The sequence below is a fragment of the Trichosurus vulpecula genome, chromosome 5 (assembly GCF_011100635.1).
Source record: "Trichosurus vulpecula isolate mTriVul1 chromosome 5, mTriVul1.pri, whole genome shotgun sequence".
Lineage (NCBI taxonomy): Eukaryota > Metazoa > Chordata > Mammalia > Diprotodontia > Phalangeridae > Trichosurus > Trichosurus vulpecula.
This window is the reverse complement of record NC_050577.1, coordinates 282,031,180-282,057,074: the sequence shown is the minus strand read 5'-3', so window position 1 is coordinate 282,057,074 and position 25,895 is coordinate 282,031,180. Positions and strand designations below refer to the sequence as shown.

The following is a 25,895-nucleotide window of genomic DNA, read 5'->3' as shown; positions in this document are numbered from 1 at the left end:
AATACTATTTGTTATAATTAGGAAAGCAAGGAATAGTTTACCTGTCAGATCTATGGAGAAGGGAAGAATATATGACCAAACAGGAGATAGAGAATATTATGAAATGCAATATGGATAATTTTGATTACATTAAATTAAGTTTTTGTACAAACAAAGCCAATGCAACCAAGATTGGAAAGGAAGCAGAAAATGGGGAAATGATTTTTACAGCCAGTGTCTCTGATAAAGGCCTCATTTGTAAAATATACAGAGAACTGAGTCAAGTTTATAAGTATACAAGTCATTCCCCAGTTGATAAATGGTCAAAGGATATGAACAGGCAGTTTTCAGAGGAAGAAATTAAAGATATCTATTGTCATATGGAAAAATGCTCTAAATCACTATTGATTAGAGAAATGCAAATCAAAACAACTCTTAGACACCATATCACACCAGTCAGATTGGCTAACATACAGAACAAGAAAATTATAAATGCTGGAGAAGATGTGGGAAAATTGGAAAACTAATACACTGTTGCTGGAATTGTGAACTGACCCAACCAGTCTGGAGAACAATCTGGAACTATGCCCAAAGGGCTATAAAAATATGCATACCCTTTGACCTTGCAATGCCACTTCTAGGGCTATATGTCAAGGAGATCATACAAATCAGAAAAGAACCCACATGTACAAAAATATTTATAGCAGCTCTTTTTTGTAGTAACAAAGAAATGGAAATTGAGGGGATGCCCATTAATTGGGGAGTGGCTGAGCAAGATATATAGGGAATAGGGCATAGAAATCTATCTTGCCCTACAAGAAAGTAAGGGAAAAGGGAATGGGGGGGAGTGGGGTGGCAGAAGGGAGGGCTGACTGGGGAACAGGGCAATCAGAATATATGCCATCTTGGAGTGGGGGGAGGGTAGAAATGGGGAGAAAATTTGTAACTCAAAATCTTGTGGAAATCGATGTTGAAAACTAAAATATGAAAGATAAAAAAATAAAGAATTCTCATAGTACATTTTAAACATTGATATTTTGAAACTTTATTTCTATCATTTAAAAAAGTTTGAGTTCTGAATTCTGTCTCCCTTCAGAACCTCCATCACCTACCGAGAAGGCAAGTAATATGGTATCAATTATACCTGTGAAATCATGGGAAACATTTCCATATTCAATATATTGCCAAAAAAGCAAGAAAGATAAAGTAAGAAATTTATGCTTCAATTTGCACACAGAGTTCATGAGTTCTCTATCTGGAAGTGGATAGTATTTTTTATCATGAGTCTTTTGGAATTATCTTGGATCACTGTATTGATCAGAGTAGCTAAGACTTTCACAGTTTATATTATTATCATTACAATTACATTGCACAGTTTATATTACAATCATTACAATATTATTGTTACTGTGTATAATGACGTCCTGGTTCTGCTAACTTCAGTTTCCATCAGCTACCATCAGTTAACATCAGTTATCAGTTAGTTCAGCTAACATTAGTTCATATAAGTCTTTCCATTTTTTCCTGAAACTATCCTCTTCACTTCATCGCAACCATAGACTACAACTTGTTCAGCCATTTGCTGGTTGATAGGCATCCCCTAAATTTCTAATTCTTTGCAACCACAAAAAGAGCTACAGTAAATATTTGTGTATATCTATGTTCTTTTACTTTTTCTTTATCTCTTTGGGGTATTGATATAGCAGTGGTATTGCTGTGTCAAAGGGTATGCATAGTTTTTGTAGCCATTTAGTCACAGTTCCAATTTGTTCTCCAGAATGGTTTGACCAGTTCCCCACAACAACAATTCATTGGTTTATCTATTTTCTTTCATTTCCTCCAGCATTTGTCAGTTCTGATAGGTATAAAGTGGTACCTCAGAGTTGTTTTAATTTGAATTTCTCAAATCAATAATGATTTAGAGCATTTTTCATGTGACTATAGATAACATTGATTTCTTTTTCTGAAAACTGCCTGTTCATAATTTTTGATCATTTAACATGCCTTATTTTTATAAATTTGACTTAGTTCTATAGACTTTTGAAAAATGAGGCCTTTATCAAAGAAACTTGGTGTAAATTTTTTTAATATTTTATTATTTACTTAATATTTTTAGTTTTCTGCATTGATTTCCCCAAGATTTTGAGTTACAAATCTTTTCTCCCCATTTCTACCCTCCCCCCACTCCAAGATGGCATATATTCTGATTGCTCCATTCCCCAGTCAGCCCTCCCTTCTGTCACCCCACTCCCCCATCCCCTTTTCCCTTACTTTCTTGTAGGGCAAGATAGATTTCGAGGCCCCATTGCCTGTATATCTTAATTCCCAGTTGCATGCAAAAACAACTTTTTTTGAGCATCTTCTTTTAAAACCTTGAGTTCCATGGATAATTTTGATTATGTCAAATTGAAATGTTTTTGTACAAAAAAAGCCAATGCAACAAAAATTAGGAGGCAAGCAGAAAATTGGGAGAAAATCTTTGCAACTAGTATCTCTGATAAAGGCCTCATTTCTAAAATATACAGGGAGCTGAGCCAAATATATAGGAATACAAGCCATTCCCCAATTGAGAAATGATCAAAGGATATGAACAGGCAGTTTTCAGAGGAAGAAATTAAAGCTATCTATAGGCATATGAAAAAATGGTCTGGATCACTACTGATTAGAGAAATGCAAATCAAAACAACTCTTAGATACCACATCTCTCCTGTCAGATTGGCTAAAATAACAAAACAGGAAAATGATAAATGCTGGAAAGGATGTGGGGAAATTGGAACATTGTTGCATTGCTGGTGGACTTGTGAGCTGATGCAGCCATTTTGGAGAGCAGTTTGGAACTATGCCCAAAGGGCTATAGAAATGTTCATACCCTTTGACCCAGCAATACCACTTCTAGGGTTGTATCCCAAAGAAATCACACAAGCTGGAAAAGGACCCATATGTACAAGGATATTTATAGCATCTCTTTTTGTGGTAGCCAAGAATTGGAAATCAAAGGGATGCCCATCAATTGGGGAATGGCTGAACAAGCTGTGGTATATGAAGGTGATGGAATACTATTGTGCCATAAGAAATGGGGATGATGCAGACTTCGTAACAACCTGGAAAAACCTACACGACATAACACTGAGTGAGCGGAGCAGAGCCAGGAGAACGTTGTGCACAGCCACAGATATATGGATTCTGTGAGGACCAACCCCGACATACTTCGCTCTTCTCAGCAACCTAAGGTGCAAGGACAACTCCAGGGGACTCACGATGGAGAATGCTATCTTCATCCAGAGAAAGAACTGTGAAGTTTGAATACAGATTGAGGCGCACTACATGCTCGCCTTTTTTGCTTCTCTTTTGTTTTTGTTTTTGGGTTGTTGTTTTTTTTTTTGGTTCTGTTTCTTCTTTCTCATGATTCATTCCATTGGTCATAATTCTTCTCCACAACTTGACTAGTGTATAAATTAATTCAATGCGAAGTTATACATGATAGTTATATGAGATTCCATGCTGTCTTGGGGAGGGAGGGGGGAGGGAGGGGAGAAAATCTGGAACTCAAAATTATGTAGAACCGTGTGTGGTAAACTAAAAATAAATAAATAAGTTTAAAAAAAAAAGAAAAGAAAAAAAAAAACTTTGAGTTCCAAATTCTCTCCCCTCTTCCCTCCCCACCCACCCTTCCTAAGAAGGCAAGCAATTCAACATAGGCCACACATGTATCATTATACAAAACCCTTTCACAATGCTTATGTTGTGAAAGACTAACTATATTTCCCTCCATCCTATCCTGTCCCCTTTTATTCAGTTTTCTCCCTTGAGCCTGTCCCTTTTCAAAAGTGTTTGCTTTTGATTACCTCCTCCTCTATCTGCCCTCCCTTCTATCATCCTCCTTTTTTATCCCCTTCCCCCTTCTTTCCTGTGGGGTAAGATGCCCAATTGAGTGTGTATGTTATTCCCTCCTCAAGTCAAATCCAATGAGAGCAAAATTCACTCATTCCCCCTCACCTGCCCCCTCTTCCCTTCCAACAGAACTGCTTTTTCTTGCCACTTTTATGTGAGATAATGTACCCTATTCTATCTCTCCCTTTCTCCCTCTCTCAATATATTCCTCTCTCATCCCTTAATTTGATTTTATTTTGTTTTAGATATCATCCCTTCGTATTCAACTCACCCTGCGCCCTCTGTCTCTGTCTCTGTCTCTCTCTGTCTCTCTCTGTCTCTGTCTCTCTCTCTCTTTCTCTTTCTCTCTCTCTCTCTCTCTCTCTTTCTCTCTCTCTCTCTCTCTCTCTCTCTCTCTGTATATATATATATATATGTATGTATGTATGTATATTCCCTTCAGCTACCCTAATACTGAGGTCTAATGAATTATACACATCACCTTTCCATGTAGGAATGTAAGCAAAACAGTTTAACTTTAGTCAGTCCCTTACGATTTCTCTTTCTTGTTTACCTTTTCATGCTTCTCTTGATTCTTGTGTTTGAAAGTCAAATTTTCTATTCAGCTCTGGTCTTTTCACTGAGAAAGCTTGAAAGTCCTCTATTTTATTGAGAGTCCATATTTTACCTTGGAGCATGATACTCAGTTTTGCTGGGTAGGTGATTCTTGGTTTTAATCCTAGCTCCATTTACCTCTGGAATTTCATATTCCAAGCCCTTCAGTCCCTTAATGTAGAAGCTGCTAGATCTCATGTTATCCTGATTGTGTTTCCACAATACTCAAATTGTTTCTTTCTAGCTGCTTGCAGTATTTTCTCCTTGACCTGGGAACTCTGGAGTTTTCTTTTGGGGATCTTTTTCAGGAGGTGATCTGACTGTGGCTCCACGGTGTTTGAATTCTTTCTGGCTACTTGAAATAATTTCTGTTTGACCTGGTATAACATTAAGGCCGAATTTATGACTTCAAAGATAACCATGAATATGCCTGAATGGTCCAGAATTTCAGGATATAAGGAATTCTCTGAGTAGAAGGCAGAGGAGTTAAAGCATTTATTGAAGCTCCAAAGTAGCATACCCATGGACCAGTGCCCCCAATTCAACATCCTAGCAAGAACCTTCCAAAACCAATATGCCCATCTCACAATAGTGACCAGGAGGCCACAGAAAAACATTATGGCAGCAAGCCAAGCCATACTGGTGCTTCCCCCACCACCAATGCCAGGGCCCTCCAGCAAGAAGACCACCCACTGGCCTCAAGCCCCTGCTCATCACTCTTCAGTCTCCATGAGGGCCATTCCTGTTTTTTGTAGCACCTGCCGCCACCTCTGCTGCTTCCACTGCCACTGCCACCACCTCATCCCAATCTCCAAGCTATGTTCTCTCCCCACACATGCCAGGTGTCATCACGTCAACCAGAATGTCGTCCGAGTGACCAGAACTCAGGCGCCTGTCATTGGCTCCTGTCCTAGCCACTCCCCCCAGGACCCTGAGTGCCTACTCAAATGGGCGGGAAAGATCTTCCCATTCACTGATTGCCTTTACACCTGGAAGCTCTGGAATTTGGCTATAATATTCCTGGGAGTTTTCATTTTGGGAGCTCTTTCCAGAGGTGGCCTGTGTATTCTTTCAATTTCTGTTTTACTTTCTTGTTCTAAGATATTGGAGCAGTTTTTCTTTATAATTTCTTGAAATATATCTCAGCTCTTTCTTTGATCATGGCTTTCAGATAGTCCAAATTGTCTCCCCTCAATCTATATTCTAGGTCAGTTTTTCTGATGAGATAGTTCACATTTTCTTCTGTTTTTTTTTTCATTCTTTTCACTATGTTTTATTGTTTCTTGGTGTTTCATGGAGTCATTAGCTTCCACCTGTCCAATTCAGAATTTTAAGGAATTATTTTCTTCCGTGAATGTCTTTACCTCTTTTTCCATTTGTCCTATTCTGCTTTTTTTCCTATTCTGCTTTTTAAGAAGTTCTTTTCTTCAGTATTGCATGTGCCTCATTTACATAGCTGTTAATTCTATTTTCATAATTTTCTTGCATCACTCATTTCTTTTCTTCAGTATTGCATGTGCCTCATTTACATAGCTGTTAATTCTATTTTCATAATTTTCTTGCATCACTCATTTCTTTTCCCAGTGTTTCCTTGGCTCCACCTCCAAACATTGATTTAAAAAAAATTCTATCTATACTCAACATTCTAAAATTAGTTTTATTGTGTAAAGTGAGACATATTTTATCTGTGAAATAGTGCTGAGATTCTGGATCTTGAGGGTTTGTTCGCAAGAGAAAATTTTAAAAAGCATTAAGTATGTTACTGACATGTTTTTGTGGAAATCTCCTCAGCTCCTCATCTGAACATGACTTAGTTGTTTTTAAATGAAATGTAGTGCGGAAATTTTTGGTTTGCAAGGGAAGTGACCTTTTCACAAGCCTTGCACTTTTCCACTCTGGCTGCAGTAAATATTGCCAAGGCCAGAAGACAGAGACAGGAAGTACTGTGGGTGATTATCATGGTTTAATGAACTCCTGGCTTTGTTTATATTGTCTTTGAGAAAAAAGAATGTATAAACATTGCTGAGAGAGAATGGTTAAATAATCTAGGCCATGTTGTGAATTGGAAGAATTGCCAATGATCTCCCTTGTTGTGGAAATAATCTCCCCTGCTCCCCCTGCTTAACCTTCATAGTATTTTCACACTGCAGCTGAAATCTGACCCCTTTAAACTTCATAATTCTTTCAAACTTCTGTACCTTTTAGATAATGTGAAATAGGAATTTGAAATAATTCAGGAACAATTAGTGATTAAACATTTCAATTAAAAGAACCAAGTGGTTTATAGTCATATTGTAGAGTCATAAATCTGAAAGAGATTTTAAAGGTCATCCATTCCAATGCCCTTTTTATACAGATGAGGAAACTAAGGCCTGTGGAAACAGATTAACTTGCTGAAGGTCACAATAAACATTAATGGCCCTATTTGAACTCACCCATATCCTCTGAGTCTAAAACTAGCCCTCTTTTTTTTCGCGATGTCTCCTAGAATTTAGAATGACTTTTTCCCCGACAATTTAGGACACTACAATTTCAACTCTACAGTAAAATTTTTGATTAATTATAATACACAGAAAATTCAGTTTTCTAGTTTACTGAATTTGCTCTTTAACAGGGAATTTAAATGTTAATAGGCCACTGTTCAAACATAGATCTTTTAAAATCTAATGTTCTTAAAAGATAGACTTTGTTGATATTGTTTGTTTTGTACAACTTCGGTTATACTTGTGTCCTTCCTTTTTCTCCCTCTTATCTCTTACAAAAAAATTATAAGCCATCCTTATGGGCAATGGCCTTATAAGCTATTCTTCATAAGGCTTTTTTTTTAAAGAAGAAAGATAAAAAAATCAGCAAAACAAACACATTAAAAAATTGATGTTACATGCAGTGTCCCATACTTGTGAACCTTCATCTCTACAAAAGAGCAGAGGGAGGTATCTTCTATTGAAGTATCTAGGTGATGCAGTGTTTAGAACCCTGGGTCTGGAGTCAGAAATATCTGAGTTCAAATTTGGACTCAGATACTTACTAACTATAGGACCTTGGGCAAATAATTTAACCTCTGTTTGCCTCAACTATAAAATGGGCATAAAAACAGCACCTGCCACCTAGGGTTGCTGAGGATCAAATGAAATAATATTTGTATCTTACATGTAGTAGACTATATAAATATTTATTCTCTTTCCTTTTTCCTTCTCATATCTCTTCTTGGCCAAGTTTGGTCATTTTAATTTTGCAACAATCTGTTTTAATTATTTGGTATTGGTTATTTTTGATTTTTGCATTATTGTGAGCATTTTATATGTTGCTTTCCTGAGTCTCTGCTTATACATTGTGTCAGTTCATGAAAGTCTTATTTCTTCTCAACATTTATCATGTTCATCATTTCTTACAGTACGGTAATATTCACGTACTACATCTAGCCAATCCCTATTCAATGAGTACCTTCTTTATTTTTATTTCTTTGCTAGGAGTTAACATTTATGTGGCACTTTAAGATTTACAAAGAGCTTCATATGTTATCTCATTTAATCCTTACAACAACCCTGTGAACATTTTACAGGCGAGTTTTGTTGTTGTTTGTCTTTCCTTCTCAAAGAGGATTATGACATCAGGAAAGTAATGTCGTGACTTGAATTTACAAATGAGGTTTTTACAGATAAGGAAACTGGGACTGAGAGAAGTTAGCTCACTTGTTCAACATCTTAGAGCTAAGTGTGTGAGGCAGGATTTGAATTTAGGTCTTCCTAATTCTAAATCCAGGACTGTATCCTCAATGCCATTTAGCTGCTTCTGAACATAATGCCGTGTTACTTTATTGGTGTATACTGGGACATTTGGTGGCTTTCTGTTTTTGTTTTGTCAGTGACCTCCTTGGAGTATATTTCTAGTAGGGGAATCTCTGGGTCACATATTTTGCTTACTTTATTTGACAATTGCATGTTGCTTTCCAGGATAGTTAAAACTACCAATTGCTAATTATTGTGCCTGTCTTCCCATAGCCCCTCCAACACTGGATATTTCTGTCTTTTTTCATCTTTGCCAAAATGTTGTGTAAAAAGTGGAACCTCAGAGTTGTTTTGATATGTATTTCTCTAATCATTAATGTTTTGGAATATTCTTTCATATGGTTGTTAACAGTTTGCACTTTTGAAAACTGTATCTTTTGACACTAATGCACTGCACTGTTTCCTTATCAACGTCTTCCTACTTGGAAATTAGTGTTAGTAATATTACCAACTTATTCCCTACTTCCCTTTTACCCGCTTTGCATTTCTCTCATTGTCCATTGAGTTAGCCGTGATTTTGATTCCTCAGAGATTATGATGTTTCATTGTTTTTAGCCATAAATTATCATCAAAAGAATATTTGTGTTAAAATAGTTTTTTGACTTACAGTTAAAATTGCTATGTAAAAGATTACAGAAGAACCCAGATCCCCAAAAAAAACATGCCAGAAAAGATCTTAAAAGACACTAAACAAATCAGACATAAGAGAAATACAAATAAGCTTCTGTGTCTAATCAAGGACTACATAAGAATATGGCCAGTGGCCCTCCAGACTCTAGGGACAACACATAGGGACATATCAGGGAGATGTGATCTCTGGTAAACAGAACCTGATGAAATCCATTAGAAACAGAGGGGAAAATAAAAAATAGAAAGAATTTACTATTACCTCCTGAAGGAAACCTTGAACTGAAAACACTGAGGAATTCATAGCCAAAATTCAGAGTTTTGAATTCAAAGAAAAAAATGTGTAAGTATCCAATAGGAAAAAATTCAGGTTCCAAAGAACCACAGCCAGCAATTCATGGGACTACTATAAAACTCCAGTGATGTAATGGACAGGGAATTTTAAGTCATAACCACTGTTAGGTTGCAGTTTTAGACAAAGGATTCTTCCTTCTAAAATAAATATACTGTGAACCATTTTGGAGAAAAAATGAAGCTACCTTATTATAAATGTTGAAATTGTTTTGATGTTTTTTTAAACATAAAGAAATCCACATGAAATAGGATATGAAATGAACATATATCCCCATAAAATAGATGTGAGTCTGGAGGTTAGATTAATGATTAGGACTGAATGTCTTGTAAATATCTTAAACTCAGCATATAAACTCAAATGAACTCATTATCTCTTTCCACAAACCTTCTCCACTTCTGAATTTCCCTATTACTCTCAAGGCTACCACCATCCTCCCAGTCACTCAGGCTCAAAACTTAGATGTCATCCTTGACTCCTAAATGTCTCTTACCCTACCCCCATATACTGTCTGTTGTCAATCAGTGCATGTCCCCTTTTCTTTTCTGACAGTACAACCACCTTGGTGTAGGCCCTTACCACCTTATCTCAGGCTTGAACTATTTTTATAGCCTACTGCTTGGTCTCCTTGTTTTAGGTCTCTCACCCACTCCAGACTTTCTTCCACTCACCTATCAATATTATCTTTCTGAAGCATAAGTCTGCCCATGTCACCTCCTTTACAGTAAACTCAAGTCTTGGCTAAAATCCCACCTTCTTTGGGCCTTTAGTGATCAGCCTTGATTCTAGTTGTTTAGTCATTTTAGTGATGTTTGACTTTTCATGACTCCATTTGAGGTTTTCTTGGCAAAGATACTAGAGTGGTTTGCCATTTTTTTTCTCCAGCTCATTTTACAGATAAGGAACTGAGGTAAACTGGGTTAAGTGACTTGTCCAGGGTCTCACACACACAGCTAGTAAGTGTCTGAGGTAGGATTTGAACTCTGGTCTTCTTGACTCTAGATCTGGTGCCCTACCACTTAGCTGCCCTTTTGATTCTTCCCCCTACTGATTATATTCAATTTAGCCTGTATGTAACTTCTTTGTACAGAGTTATTTGCATGTTGTCTGCTCCATTAGATTCACAGTTCCTTGAGATCAAGGATTATCTTTTGCCTTTCTTTGTATCCCCAGCACTTCCCATAGTGCCTAGCAGATAGTGGGATCTAAACAAATGCTTACTGACTCACTGACTAAAATGTGATCTAATTTCTTTTTCCTCTGTGAACAAAATTATCTTTTTTCTGAATGAATAGCAAATCTATAGAAAAAATGGTTGTTTAAAACAAATATAGGCTATATAGTGTTCGATCCTCAAAATTCTGTTTTTATTAGAGATGGTTGTATCTAATATTTAAACATTTCTCAACCTATTAGATAACAGATATGCCATAATTTTTTGCATTTGAGAGATGCTGGTTTTTGGACCCTTTTGAAGAAATAGCAATTAAGAGGAGCTACACAGCAATCCAGAATCATGCCTGTATTTAACAGGGAATTTGTCTGTATCCAAGTGGCCCACTTAATCAGTTTATTTCTGAAGCTGGCATTTGCTTAATTATCTCCAGTTCCCAATTTTTTTCCCAAGGGAGCATCTGTTTTCAGTTTATTAAAATGTGTCATGAAATCATAGACAAGAAGTCCAAAAGTTTTTCTAAACTGACAGACTAACAAGTCCTTAATTATTTATTGAAAGAAAAATGTGGTGTGGATATCCCATGTCATTTAAATAGAGCCATGAAAATATGACTGATGCAAATGTTTTAGTTTAACATATGGAGAAAATATTCCTGCCATTGCATGAATGAGAATAAAGTACCTCCCTATAAAGCCACAAATATTAACAATAGAAACTTGTTCCTTAGGAATGAGATCTAGTTTCTTGCTTATGTTACTCAAATGAAACACTCGTAGTTTGGAAGTGAAAGAATCTTTTCTTCCAATACCAGATGATCTGACTGTTTTTCCAAAGGAATTCATGGCATTCTTTTCAGCGATTCTCGAACTGGAAATGTGTGCGGCTAATCAATTGGGTTGATTGAGTTGAGTCTATATAGAACTATCTATCTATCTGTCTCTGTGTATATATACATATATATGTATATATACATATATATGCATACATATACATATATATGGCTGTATGCATGTATACATATACATGTAATCTGTATAAACTATGTAAAATTATGTCTTCATGCATAACCAATTAAATTACATTGTTTAAATTGGTCATGTGGAGCTTTTTCTATGTGATGACAAAAAAACCTGTTGATTTGATTATTTTCTAACAGAAACCTTAGAAATTCTCTAATCTAATCCTATTATTGTTTTAGATGAGAAAACTGAGGTTTAAATAGGTTAAATGACTTACTTAAAGTCACAGAAGGTAAGTAGCAGATACTTGATTTGAACCTAGTTCCTTTGACTCCAAATCAGACCCCCTTTGAGTATTCCATGCTGCCCTCCTGTAGTGGTAATGGGACTTGTAAGATCTTCCCTGGCCATTAATAGGCCTCATGTGGAACCTATTAAGGGAAGCTTGCTTATAGGAAGACTTGCACACCTTTTGTTAATAAGCTAATTAGGCAATAAGTCAGGTTGTGATGCTTTCTGGCTCTGAGCCTATTAGCTGAAAGAGTATATATTGTGAAAGGTGAGCTTTTCCTTTGGGAGCTTGCTTATGAGAAAGATGTTGTGATTCCCTGATCAAGACTCTTGAATGGCTGTATGTTCAGAGCTCCCAGCCTCCTCAGAGGTAAAGGCTCTCTCGATTCAGTGGTAGATGTAAATCTTTGATTCAAGCAGTAGAGCCCTGTCTGTTGGTCTTTATTTCTCTTTGTGTTTTTGATATGTAATTAAAGATCATTGACCCATTTTAAGTTGTTTTCCTTAGTAAAGCAGATCTAAGAACGTACACTAGCAGCTGTCCTGGGTATGCCAGTATGGTTGCCGTTACACTTCCCCACTTAATTTCTAGCCTTCTAAAATTCATTGATTATAGAACCCAAATGAGTCACTAAAAAGTATGAAGAATTCCAGAATAACATTTCAGGATTGTGCCACTTTATTCTGCAAGAGTGAATTGTTCATTCTCATTGGTGAAAAATGTCATAATTTTCTGTTTGGAATTCCTGCAGCACTGCTTTCTGAGCCTGGTCCTTTTCCTTCTTTCTTTAAAAAAATTATGTAGTTCCTGAATTCCAAAAAAGCTTTCCTAGGTTAACTGAAAGTAAGTAAAAAAATTTCTATTGGTCTTTTCCTGCCTAAACATTCAGCTTCATATATATCTCCTCCCATAAAATGTACTGTACAACTTTGCATATCAATAATTTTATTGCTTTAAGTTCTTAATCATTTTATCTAAGAATGGATAGATATCTTTTAGCAAATAGATTGTAAATCTTTTATGACATCCTGCCTGTGGTGTTTAGCTTAGTCTGAAAGCTTCTAGAAGGTAGTAACTATCCCTCCTCTTTTTTAAACCCCTGGCACATGGCAAAATACCATGTCCTGAAAGATGCTTTATAAATCCACAGCTCAGTGGTGTCTTGGATAGAGCACAGGACTTGGAATTAGGAAGACCTGAGTTCAAATCCTACCTCAGATAATTATTCTCTGTACAACCCTGTGTATTAACATCTCTGTGCCTCAATTCCTTCATTTGTAAAATGGGAATAATAGCAACTACCTAACAGCAAGCACTTATACAAATGCAAGCTATTGTTATAAAGCACTTATATAAATGCAAACTATTATTATAAAAATGCTTTGGATGATTACTATACAAACAGTCCACTCTAGTTATCTCACACAGTAGAAATTCATTCTCATGTCTATCTGAAATCTACTAAGGGACAACTTATTATTTATCATGAGAACTCGGAGATCAAGTGTTCTATAAAATGTCATTTCTTGCTGCATGGGATAAATGACAGGTCAATAACCACCTTAGCAAGCAAATATTTGATCTCCTTGTACAGAAGAAAGAGATGGGGAAGACTTCTGGGAGCCACAAAGCCACAAAAAAAAATCTTAGCACCAGGTAAGCTGCCAGACCCACAAAGCCTCCGTCTGTGACCTGAGACCTCAACACACAAAGAGAATGACCAGGCCCCTGTCCTTCAGCACAAGAAACTTGGAGCAGTGCTCCTGTGCTCCAGCAGGAGAGCTCAACTTTAAAAGCCAGGAAATAGGCAAACAAGATGAACAAGAAGCAAAAACAGACATTGACCATAGGAAGTTATTATGATGACAGGGAAGACTCATGATGGAAAATACTGTCCACATCCAAAGGAAGAACTATAGAGATTCAGATTGAAGCATCCTGTTTTCTCTTTTTTTTTCTTATGGTTTTTCCCTTTTGTTCTGATTCTTCTATCACAACATGACTAATGTAGAAATATGTTTAATATGATTGCACATGCATATCCTGTATCAGACTGCATACTGTCTTAGGGACACAGTTGAGAAAGAGTGGGAAAAATTTGGAATTCAAAATCTTATAAAAGTGAATATTGAAAACTAAAAATAAAAAAAGATGGCAAACAAGGACAACACTGATTTAGAACTCATTCACAAAACATTTGTGAGTAGATGACTGAATGTTACAAAATAGCATAACTTTATAAAACAGTGAAAAGCAGAAGAGTTGCAGATTCTCCTCTAGAAAGCTTGGAATGAAAGCCAACAAAGTCGAATGTTCTCAGAAACTAGAAGGAGGACAACAAATAGTTGCAGAATAGAACATAGTTTTCAGTATTAATATAGTTAAGACAGATAACCATTTTATTAAGAGAATGCTATGTGCCAGGTACTTTACTAAGCTCTCAGGATAAAAAGAAAACTAAAACAAACAAACCAAAAAGAAGAAAAAGATCTATTCTCATCATGAATATCAAAGGAACACAATATTTGGACTCTAATTTTTATATATGGCTACTAACATGATGAAATTGAGAAGTTTGATTGGTCCTTTGGTAAGACTTAATCTGTTTGGTAGGCCCCAGAAAGAATTTAGAAACAATGAATCAAAATTGTAGAGGCAAATTTAGGCTAGTGTGAGGAAAAACTTTCTAGTAATTATATATAATAAATATATACCAATTAAAATATATACCAAAGTAAATGTGTTCTCTCAGGAAAGATTAGGCTCATCGTTACCAGAGATCTTCAAGCAAAAGTGAGATGATCTCTTGCTGGAGTTGGTTGTTTTGTTTTTGTTTTTGCAGAGGAGAAGGCAGGGCAATTGGGGTTAAGTGACTTGCCCAAGGTCACCCAGCTAGTAAGTGTGTCATGTCTGAGGCCGGATTTGAACTCAGGTCCTCCTGACTCCAGGGCCAGTGCTCTACTCACTGTGCCACGTAGCTGCCCCTGGAGAGGTTTTTGAGGGAATTCTTGTTCAAGTACTGGTTGTACTAAATAGACTCTGAGGGACCCTCCAACTCTGAGATTCTGTGAATCCAGCCAAATCTATAGAAGAGGTGTTATTGAAGTCACAGGGAGATTCCAAAGAATGCAAAAGGAAATCAGGAACTACTGAGCCATGTACCTGGGAAATCTTTTCTGATTCCTCTTGCCTTCTTTTATCCCTCCTACCTATTTTTCCCACCTACCGCACAAACTATTCCCTCTTCCTAAACTGACCACCTGGAATCTTTCTTCCAGTAGCCTTCTTGCTGCCTGAAGATAACAGTCATACTAGATAACTACTGTTTGCTTATGCTGATGCCAGTTTTATTTGGCATCCCCTTTCTTATTGCCTGTGAAATTCTGGTTTCCTTTTTGTAAAATTATATAGTGGAAGAAGCTCCTATAGTTTCTCATTACATTTCTTGATTATTATTTCGTCTGGCATGATTTTTAGGTTTTTGCTAGAATAGGTACATAAGAGCTAGGCTGTCTTCTTCATTTCAAGCAGCTTTAGTTGGGCAATCTTTTAATTTTTTACCGAAAGTTTATGGAATTGTATGCCCATCGCTATTTTCTTGCTGCTCTTCAGAGAGTGCAAATAAGTTTCCTATGTATAAGTGGTTTTGGTGGTGGTATTGTTGTTCAGTCATATCAGTCATATCTGACTCTCTGTGACCCCGTTTGGGATTTTTGTGGCAAAAATACTGGAGTAGTTTGTCATTTCCTTCTCCATATCTTTTTAAAGACTGGGAACTGAGGCAAACAGGGTTAAGTGACTTGTCTAGGGTCACTTGGCTGGTGTCTGAAGTTGGATTTGAACTCAGGAAGATGAGTTTTCCTGACTTTGGGCTTGGCACCCAATCTACTGTGCCACACCCCTATGGTTGTGGTAAATTATCTAGTTTATAGGTTCCCATCATTCTCTGTAGCCAAACTATAAATAGGCAAGTTGCCCTTTCCCTCAACAATTTGGTATGGTGTAGCTTTCCCTCAGTCTGTGAACTTTTGCGTCTCTTGTACATCATGGTTTCTCAGCGAAACTCATTGTCCTTGCTGAAGAGCTCGACAGTGTACTTGAGCATCATACCATCATTTAATTCTGTCAAAGCTCTTCTTAAATTAAGTTATTAATAGTTGGCAGGCTGCTTGCAGCCTCTCAGCCAATAAATGTACTGCTTGTGAGTACATTTTTCCCTCTTCTGAAACTAAATAACAAAGAAGTAGGTAGGTATGGCCATCAACAAAACATTAGCAAATATTGTGTAACACTTGTAATATTTTTCCTGGTGGAGTAGTGCATAAGTATTCAAAATGCCACTTATTTCCCCTGAGATTGTTGTCCTAGTCTCAGTGTTCTTAATATGGTCAGCGGTATGTGAGTGAAACCCTTGAAGTTGTTCTCCTTGGGTTCTTGATACCTTCCAGTGTTAGGATTTTTTTTAATAGCTTGCTTTCAAAATCATTTCCTTGGTTAGAATGGATGCTAGCAGAGAATCTGCATAATGAGAGACACATCTCTCACCACCCTTTTGCAATTATTGAAGCATTCTGATGACTCATTGAATATGACTGGATACCTGATAAAAATGATCAGTCACCCCTATGATATGACTTATGTCCTAGCTTTCCCCTTTCTAACATAAAAAGTCAGTGTAGACAAGTTCCAAAGGTTTGCTAGGCTTGCATTTTCCAAACATGTGACATGAGTTACTAGCACTTTTCTTTTGAATACATTGGGCACAAGTCTCACGTTTATTACCTACATCTGTTCCCATGCTGGGGCAGTAAATCTGTTTGTTATTAGTTCCACTGTTCTTGACCATATGTCCAAAATCATCATGTAGTACATCCATAGTCATAGCATGACATATGGAGGCTAGCACCTCCATATGTATAGGTGGCAACAGGTATAGTTTTTTGCACAGCTCCAACATCTATATTTATTTCCAAAGTCAAGTGCCTGCTAATGATTGTCCTTCACTCACTAAGAGGACCAAAATGACATCACTATGTTAGAGTCAAGTTACAGTGTGTCTGACTATAGCTGATCAGACCAATAAGAGCTCAGATTGCTCTACCACAGGTTGGACACAAATAGTCCATGTGAACATTTGGGGTGGATTCTCTAAATTTGTGCATCTCAAGTTTCTTTTGAGCTACTTCACTTCTGCTTTGCTTATAGAGCACAGTAATTTCTCTGATGAGGGCACACCATGCTGGGTAGTCCTGTGCCAGTTTCTCCCCTGTCACATAGGCAATTCCAAAGTTCTTAAGAGAAACCTTGAGAGGGTCCTTGTATCACTTCTTCTGACCACCATGTGACCTCTTGGGGTGTAGGGTGGGTTCATGGAAGACTAGTACCTCTGGTGTGAGGGCTACTGAGCCCTTTTCAGGGCTGATTTTTAGCTTTGATGTCCACCTAACTTTCACCTCTGGCTCCAAGAAGCTATAGCATGCGTAGTGGCCATGCCCTGGTAAACTGTTTTGATTAGGCAGATGAGGTTTGGAGTCGGGTTGTCTGGAAAGAATTCAGGGGGCAGAGGTTCTTCTAGTCAAGAGGGCTTTATTGATGCAAAACCAGTGGGCTAGCCCTGGAAGAAGGATTAGCAATTTGAGAAAAGACAAGGGCTTGCTTTCATATACAAGTTAGCCAGGGTGGGGTATGCTCCTATATTGGCAGTCAACCACAGGGCAACATGTCAGGAAGGGGAAACAGGTGTATTGGGACCACAGGGAAGGGGAGGCAGGAAAGGGAAAGCAGGTGTGTTGGGTATTTTTCAAAACAGTTAAGAGTTATGTTGCAGCTAGAGCTAACAGATCGGTTGTTTGGTTACCTCCTTGCAAATGATAATCTCTAAAAAGTTGCTGTACAAAAGGATTCTGACTAATACTTAATGAATCTCATACAATCCAGAGTATCTAGAGATACTCCTGCAGCCCCTTCATCACCAATTCTCACCATCCAAGATATTAATGGTTCTCCCATTCTCTGGGTGAACCTACTCAAGATACTGTGATTTCCTGCTGTTTAAAATCCTCCAACATCTCTCTGAACACTGTATTATTATCTTGGATTTCTTGCCTCCTTGCTGTATGGGGCACACTGCTGTTTGAGGAGCCTGGCCTGACACTGTATCATTCTCTGGCTCCATAGCATCATAGCACAAAGTAACATTTCGTGCCTCAGTTTCTGAAATTGTATCATTCTCTCTAGACTCTCTCCCCCTATCACCATGGCAACCACACTGGCAGTTAGAGCAGTTAGACTTGACCTGGGCTGAACTGAGGTGCACTCTTGACCTTCTTGGCTCCCCCTGTCTTCTAGCCAAATTAACAGCAGAATTAGTAGATTCCTGAACAATAATCTGTTGTTCTGCCACCTGAGATTACCCATCTTGCTGTGGTATAGAAATATTCTCATTCAGGGTAACTGTTTTGGTAACTGTCTGAGTCTGATTTCTTTCTCTTAACAATCTGTCCCTGCTTTCAGATATATATATAATACGATGTGTGTATACATATATACACACACACACACACATATATATGTATATATATACATAATATAGATATATACATATATATATACACATGTATACACATACAACACACACACACACACACATATGAAATACGATACACTGTGAGTAAAATCCAATCTCATCTAGAGATTTCTGTTGGCAATTCTGTCCCTAGTTTAGCTGTAATTTCTTGCAAACATCTTTCCAAATTTCTAGGCTCACCCCCATGTAGCTTCTGTTTCCAGTCCTCACAGAAACCAGTGCCTTTAGACCATTCCCTTTCTAGGGAAGAGTAAGGCACAACATCCCATCCTGGGGTAACCATTTCTTCTTCTAAAGCCCTTCTACTCCAAATAGAGATCTTATACCTCGTGATTCCATCCTATTCATCACCAAATGTATCAGCAAGGCTATAATCACAGTATAGATGATAATTGTCAAAATGCCTACGTGGTTCTGTATCACAAAATATACAAGACTCTCCACATAGAAGGTAGAAGAAGTAAACTATTTATTCAGACGCCTAATAACCAGATCCTATAACTAATATGCCCAATCCATCACAGCAGCAAAGAATTCAATACACAATACCACAACAGAGCACCACTCCATCCTAAAACCATCTGCCCCACCCCCACCCCCTCTGGGGACTTCCCATAAAACTCACTCACAGCCACCACAGCATGTCTGCGCTTTTTCTCAGCTCTAAGTGTAGTTAACCCCTCTCGGCATTTCCTGTGACATAATTTCCTTTTCCTCTCAGCAAGCTCCTCCTACCACATGTGACTTAGGCTTTCTGTGATGTAAATAGATCACATGGCCTATTAATGGGTGGGAAAGATTGTCAAATCTAAATTGCTATCACAGCCTGACAATTTTGTGCAACTCTGCCTCACTTAAATCCAATTCAACATGCAAGTCAAGATATCACTTTCTGGGGTCATTGGTCCTCTTCAGAAACAAAGGACAAGCAACAACAGGGGATACAAAGACAAAAATGAAAAAAAAATCCCTTCTTTCAAGGAATTCATAATCTAAGGGTGGAAGAGAGAATAACACAATATGTCCATATTTATTATGTATTGTGAAGATACAAAATAGATATAAGAAAATGGGTGTGGGGAGGAGAGGGCATAAGTAGCAGGGGAGATCATGAAATGCTTCATGTAGAAATTTATATGAGCTGAAGGAAACTAGGGAATCTAAGAATCAAAGGAGAAGAGGGAATTGGTTCCAAGCACGTGTCACAGGCAGTGCAAAAGCATGGAAATGGGTAATAGAATATCATGTATGAGGAACAGTAAGCAGGCAACATTGAATGAATTATGTGTAAAGGAAAGTAATGTATAATAAGGTTAGAGAGGTCAATTGGGGGCAGGTTGTGAAAGGTTTTAAATGCTAAACAGAGCATCTTATATTTGATCCTAGAAGTAATAGAGAGACAATAGGGAACCATTGTAATTTATTAACTAGGTAAGTAACATGGTCAGATATGGACTTTAGGAAAATCACTATGGCACCTGTAATTTGTAAAATAATTTTTTCAAAAGAGAGAAAAGGTGGTTCAGCTACCAAGTCTGAGAATATCTATAATATTACACCCCTATTTTCTACCACCTCTGCAAAGAAAAGGGAAATGCATTTTCTCAATTGTTCTTCAGGTCTAACCTTCTCAGTGTTCAGTTTCATTTTTGTTATTTGCATAGCTATGGTCATTTTTCATATTGATTTCTTGGTTCTGATTGCTTAACTCTTTATTATTTCATATAAATAAATTTTCCCATTCTTCTCTGAATTTTTCATAATCATAATTTCTTATATACCAAAGATTGTTTAACCATTCTCTAATCAATGTGGATTTTTAAAAAGTTATTATATTTCATTTTTTGCATCACAGACCTTCCCCAACCCATCCCCTCCAATCCTCTATTATCAAAAAGAAATGCAGTTAAGAAAAATAAAACAACACAGTGACTATATCTGACTACGCATGCAACATTCAGCACTTGTAGTCTTCTACAGTTAGAAGCCCCGTCTGCTGATTTGTGTTATTTGCTCTGTTTGTATAATTGTAATTTCTGTTTGTGTTTTCTCTGAATTGTCAGGGTGCTGACTTTTTCCCCTAAACTAAATGAATGATACATGTATATTTAATTAAAGTGAGATTGTAAACCCCTTAAAGTTGTTTTCCTTAGAAAAGCAGATCAAAGAACCTATGCTGGTGTTACTGGCCTTACATAGCCACAGTAGCTGCAAGTAGCATTGGTGTTACACCCCCTTGAAGCTTCCAATCTGTCTGTCTGTAGCAATATATACATAGTTACCAGAGAGAGAAGCACCAGCATCTGGGTTTTCAAAGCCCTGGGGCTCCTTAAGAGCTTCACAGAGTCTCGTCTGGCCAAGCCACAGGAATACTCTTCTAATGAGTGAGCCCCCAAAGCAAAATGCTAACCTCAGAGTACGTATACACTTATTCAGGGTCAGAGGGTATTACAACCATGTCACTCAAACTCATGTGACTTAGTCTTTCTTGTGACTTGAGCAGGTCATCAAAGACTCTTGATTGAAACAAAGGCAAGTCTCAGTCAAAGGCACTTGATTACCTTAGTGCTGAGAAGAACTAGAACTCCAAAAGAAAAAAGAGCAAAACGAAAAGTCCCACTTTGCTTGCAATTACAAAGGACCTGGCCTGGTTGGGAGGGAGAGAAAGGACACTAGGGCAGAAATGGAGTTAGAACATAACAATAACAACAATAATAAATAAATGGCATTTACATAGCACTTACTATGTTCTAGGCAATATGCCTAGAACAATATTATCTCGTATGATCCTCACAACAACCCTGGGAGGTAGGGGCTATTAATATTCCCATTTTATAATGGAAGAAACTGAGGCAAACAAATTAAATGATTTGCCCAAAGTCACACTGCTAGTAAGTGTCTGAGGCAGGATTTGAAATCAGATCTTTCTGACTCTATACCCAGCGCTCTGTCCATTGAGCAACCTTGTTGCCTCTTTCTTAGCAATTGCTGCCCTCCAGAGAGATGCCTTCCTGTTCAGTATGATAGTTTTCTATGGTGACTACCAAATGAGCACTTTATATTTTTTTAACTTTAAAAACATATGTTTTTAAAAATCCTATATTAGTAAAGTTGGTCTTAAATGTGTTTTATATTCCATGAGTGTGTATTGCTTTTTAAAACTTGAATCTGCTTTAGGCTTAGCCTATAATACTGAGAAGATGAGAAATGGCTTTTCTGTAGGAAGTTAGCTTTGAAAAGAGCATGGCTAGATCTTCTAAGTAAAAGATGGAGCAGCCTTTGGAGCTTTCAAAGGAGGGAACTGACATGGCCATGCTTTAGGAATGACACTTTCGCACTTATGTAGAGGATTGGAGAAGGGAGAAACTTGTGGCAGGAAGGTCAGTTAAGAGGTAATATTGCAGTTATATAGGAATAGAGAAGACAACTGTGAAAGGAAGGGAGATAGATGCAAGAGATATTGTGAAGGCAGAAGCAACAGGACTTGGAAATTGATTAGAAAATAGACCTGAAGTTTTATTTCATATCCATCAGATTGGTAAAAGATGATTTTTTTAAATGGATGCATTCAGTGTTTGAGAGGCTATGGGAAGACAGACATCCTATTTTATTATTGACAGCATTGTGATTTGATTCTGCATGCTGGAAAATAGTTTGAAATTATGCAATTAAAATCACTCAACTGTTCATACCCTTCAACCCAGCTATTTCATTATTGAACATGTAGCTCAAGGGGGTCAATAACAGAAAAAAGACCCTATGAATGACAAAATAATCATAAGTTATCTTGGTTGTAGCAAAAAAACTACGAAAGACCCTGGATGTAAAAGGAGTGAATATAAATTGCAGATTTAGATAGAAGACATATATAAAGAAATGCACAATGAAGTAAGAAGAATTAAGAAAGCAATATTCACCATGACTGCCATAATGTATAAATAACAAAACTAAAAAGCAGCCGAGATATGATGAATTACAATTAATAATAAAAGCCCTGGAAATCCAAGAGGAAATTTATCTTACCTCTCTGAGTATAAGACATAGCGGCAGTGGCTTAGGAATGCAATTATGTACTATCAGATTTGGTCACTATATTGGACAGCTTTGCTTCAATGTTTTTTCTGCGTTGCAAGGAAGAGTTCAAGGGAGGCATCTATCTGGGTGGTGCAGTGACTTGCTGAACTTGGGGTCAGGAAGACCTGGGTTCAAACTGGCTCAGTTCAATTCAGCCTCAGATACTAGCAGTATGATCCTGGGAAAGTCACTTTACCTCACTTTACCTCAGGTTTTTAATCTGTGAAACAGGGTGTTAATAGCACCTACCTCCCAAAATTGTTGTGAGCATAAAATGAAATATTTGTACAGCATTTTGTAAGCCTTAAGGTATTATGTAAATGCTAGCTGTTATGACCATTATTAATTATTATTATTACACAGGAAGAGATAGTTAAGTAAAAATTAATTTTATGGAAATAAAATTGTATGGAAAATAAAATTGTAAAAAGTCACTTCACCAATTCAGGCAGCAGTTTCCACAAGTGTAAAATTAAGGGAATAAACTGCTTGATCACTAGGGTCCCTTCCACTTCTGACATTCTGTGACTCAGTGCTTGGCTTGTAATAGACACTGGACCCCCATCTATATCAACTAGGGGATGTCACAACTTTTACTCTGAAAGTCTATAATTTGTAGTGTAATAATAACATTTATGTAGTTTTAAAATTTGTAAAACACATTGTGCACCTTATCTCGTTTGATCCTTACAATAATCCTGTGAGATGGGTATGGGCATTATTATCATTATTTATAGATGAGTAAACTGAGGCTCAGACCACTTGCCAATAGGCACAGGTGGTAAATGTCAAAGACAAGATCTGGACCCAGGTCTTCCTGGTCTAGAACTCTCCTGTGTTAAGCTTCCAGAAGTCACAATGGAAAAAGGACAAGTATAAAAATTATTGAATACCACCAACTCTACCCAAATTTTAATGTTTCTCAGAAGGACATAGAGATAGAAAGAGCTTTAGAAATGTGTAATAAATTACTGTAAAGTGAAGAGAAAGTTTGCATTACTTCTTTAGTTTTTACTAAAAAAATTAAAATCTATTAAATTATATGAACAAGATGTAATTAAAAGATGTTTCCTCCTCTCCCCCCTTGACCACTAGGTCCCAAGGGAAGAAAGAAGAAGCTATCATCTTTTTAAGAGATTCCATCAAATTTGGTCCAGAGTTTGCAGATGCTTATTCAAGCCTAGCTTCACTATTGGCTGAGCAGGTAATCAGCTTCTTTTCCCTCAATACTTTAATTGTCTGTGATTTCATTCATGTTAAATACTAGACACATCTCTATGTCCTGCTCTTACCATACTTTGCATGGTCTACTTGCCTTTCTTCTATGATAAGAGAATTTTTCTTCTTTGGCTCTATTGCTGCAGTTTGCTTGAGGCAGTAAGGCACATCACTAACTAGAGGATACACAGTTGAGTTAACATCAAACTTTAGCTATGTAATTAACTGGTCACTGATAACAGAACTTTTGAATCAATTTTATGTTTTCCCTTACTCTCTCAGTTTCCTCATTTGTAAAATGGGGATAAAAATACTCTAACACATCATAAAGTTGTGAGACTCAAATGAGATCTTAATATCATAGCTATAGAGATGTGGAAGGGATCTCAGAGGCCCTTATTTTACAAATGACTAAAGTAAGTGATCTTTCCAGTGCACCTTACAGACTCACTGTTGTGTTTAAAGATATGAATAAACTCTCTCTCTCTCTCTCTCTCTCTCTCTCTCTCTCTCTCTCTGTATGTATATATATATATATATATATGTATATATGTGTGTGTGTATGTATATACACACACATATATAAATAAAGATGATTTTTTAAGGACATTTATAAACTTTAAAGTGATATATAAATATAATTTATTGCTACTATATACGTAACTTCCTATACGTCGTCTTATTTTTGTGTGTTTCAAAATATTGTGGATACCTTATTTTCTGTTATTCTTTTAAGTATATCAGTCATTTAAGATATGATCCTATGAAGCTTAAATTTGGCACATATTAGATATGTAGTAATTTTTGTCAAATTGAATTCATGCTTAGGCATTATGTGTATTTACACATGTATGCTTTCTGTTGTAGCAGTTAAAATTATTTAGCAAATATAGCAATAAGAAGATGAGTATTCACTTATAAATAGATTCCTTGTCAAATTGTAAGCTTCATGTGACCAAGGATAATGCTTCATTTAAATTTTTTATTTTCCCCACTGCCATGTGCAGTACTTTTTCCATGTTAGGTACTTAATAAATGTCTTCTGAATCAGCATATTTGCTACAACACCATTTTTTTTGTTGATTCATATCTAACTTCAGAAATTTCACTAATTAGAACTAATTGTAGAGAGGGTTATTCCTAGAATTAATGGGAAATGTAGGCTGTAGAATATTTCTAAAAATGCAATTTTCAAGTATAAACTTAACTCTTCATATTCTCCCCTCCCCTAAAAAAACTTACTCTCATTCTTGACTTCACTCTTTTTATTAATAACACAGTTCTCCCAATTTTCTAAGCTTTAAACTTTGTAATTTTCCTTCTTATAAACTTCTCCCTCATATACAAATAGTCACCACATCCCCATTAATTCTCTTACTAAAATATCTTCATCCATAGCCTTTCCATTCCCAGTACTATCATTTATTTCAGGCTGTTATCAGCCTATGCCTCTGGCAGCTTCCCAACTGATTTCCCTGCCTCTCATCTGGTCCCTCTTCTAATCCACCTCACATACAAACACCAGAATAATCTTCCTAAAATGCTGCTTTCATTATCTTTACTTCATAGCTCAAAAGCCTTCAGTTACCTTCAGGAATATAAAGAAAGATCCAATCTTCTCATCTTGTCATTCAAGGTTCTACATGATCTTGTCACAAACTATCCTTCCTGTCTTCTTTTTTATTGTTTTCCATGTCCCATTCATACCTAGCTCTGATCCTGCTTCCTTTTATAATCACTCTAAGCTGAAGTGCCCTCTGTTTCTTTTAAATCTCACCAAATTATGAAGAGAAAGCCTATTTGTAAATCCTAGCAGAGGGCCTAGAGTTATGAAGACCTGAGTTCAAATCTCACCTTGGACACTTTTTAGCTGTGTGACCCTGGGCATGTCACATAACTTCTTCTTGCCTCCATTTCCTCAACTGCAAAATAAGGATCATAATAGCACCTACCTCCTATAGTTGTTGTGAAGAACAAATCAGATGATTGTAAAGCACTTAGCATAATGTCTGGGAAATAGTGAGCAGTATACAAGGTTATTGTTGTTGTTATTGTTAAAGCACTGTCTATATGTGACTATCACAAAAACTGGAACTCCTTCACTAACAGTGCATCAGTATGCTTAGTTTTCCATAGCCTTTCCTGTAGTGATTATTCCTATCTTTTGTAATCTTTGCTAATTTTTTAAGTATGAGATAAAACCTCATTTTTTTCAATGTTCATTCCTCTTATTAATGATAGAAAGAAAGGCCAAAATATTTGTAGTAGCACTTTGTTCACAGTAGCAAAGATCTAGTTATAAAGTAGGTGCCCATAGACTAGGGAGTGGCTAAAGAAGCTATAGTACATGAATACTAG

At 36.9% G+C, this 25,895-nt stretch overlaps 1 protein-coding gene across 2 annotated transcripts in view; it reads left to right on the top strand.

Moving 5' to 3' along the window:
- The window catches only part of TMTC1 (transmembrane O-mannosyltransferase targeting cadherins 1), a 404,339-nt gene that overhangs the window by 320,961 nt on the left and 57,483 nt on the right, over positions 1–25,895 (top strand). For both annotated transcript variants that reach the window (XM_036761095.1, XM_036761094.1), the window contains one exon: positions 23,415–23,523. In XM_036761095.1, coding sequence (XP_036616990.1) covers positions 23,415–23,523 — 109 coding nt within the window. The remainder of the gene's footprint in view (positions 1–23,414; positions 23,524–25,895) is intronic.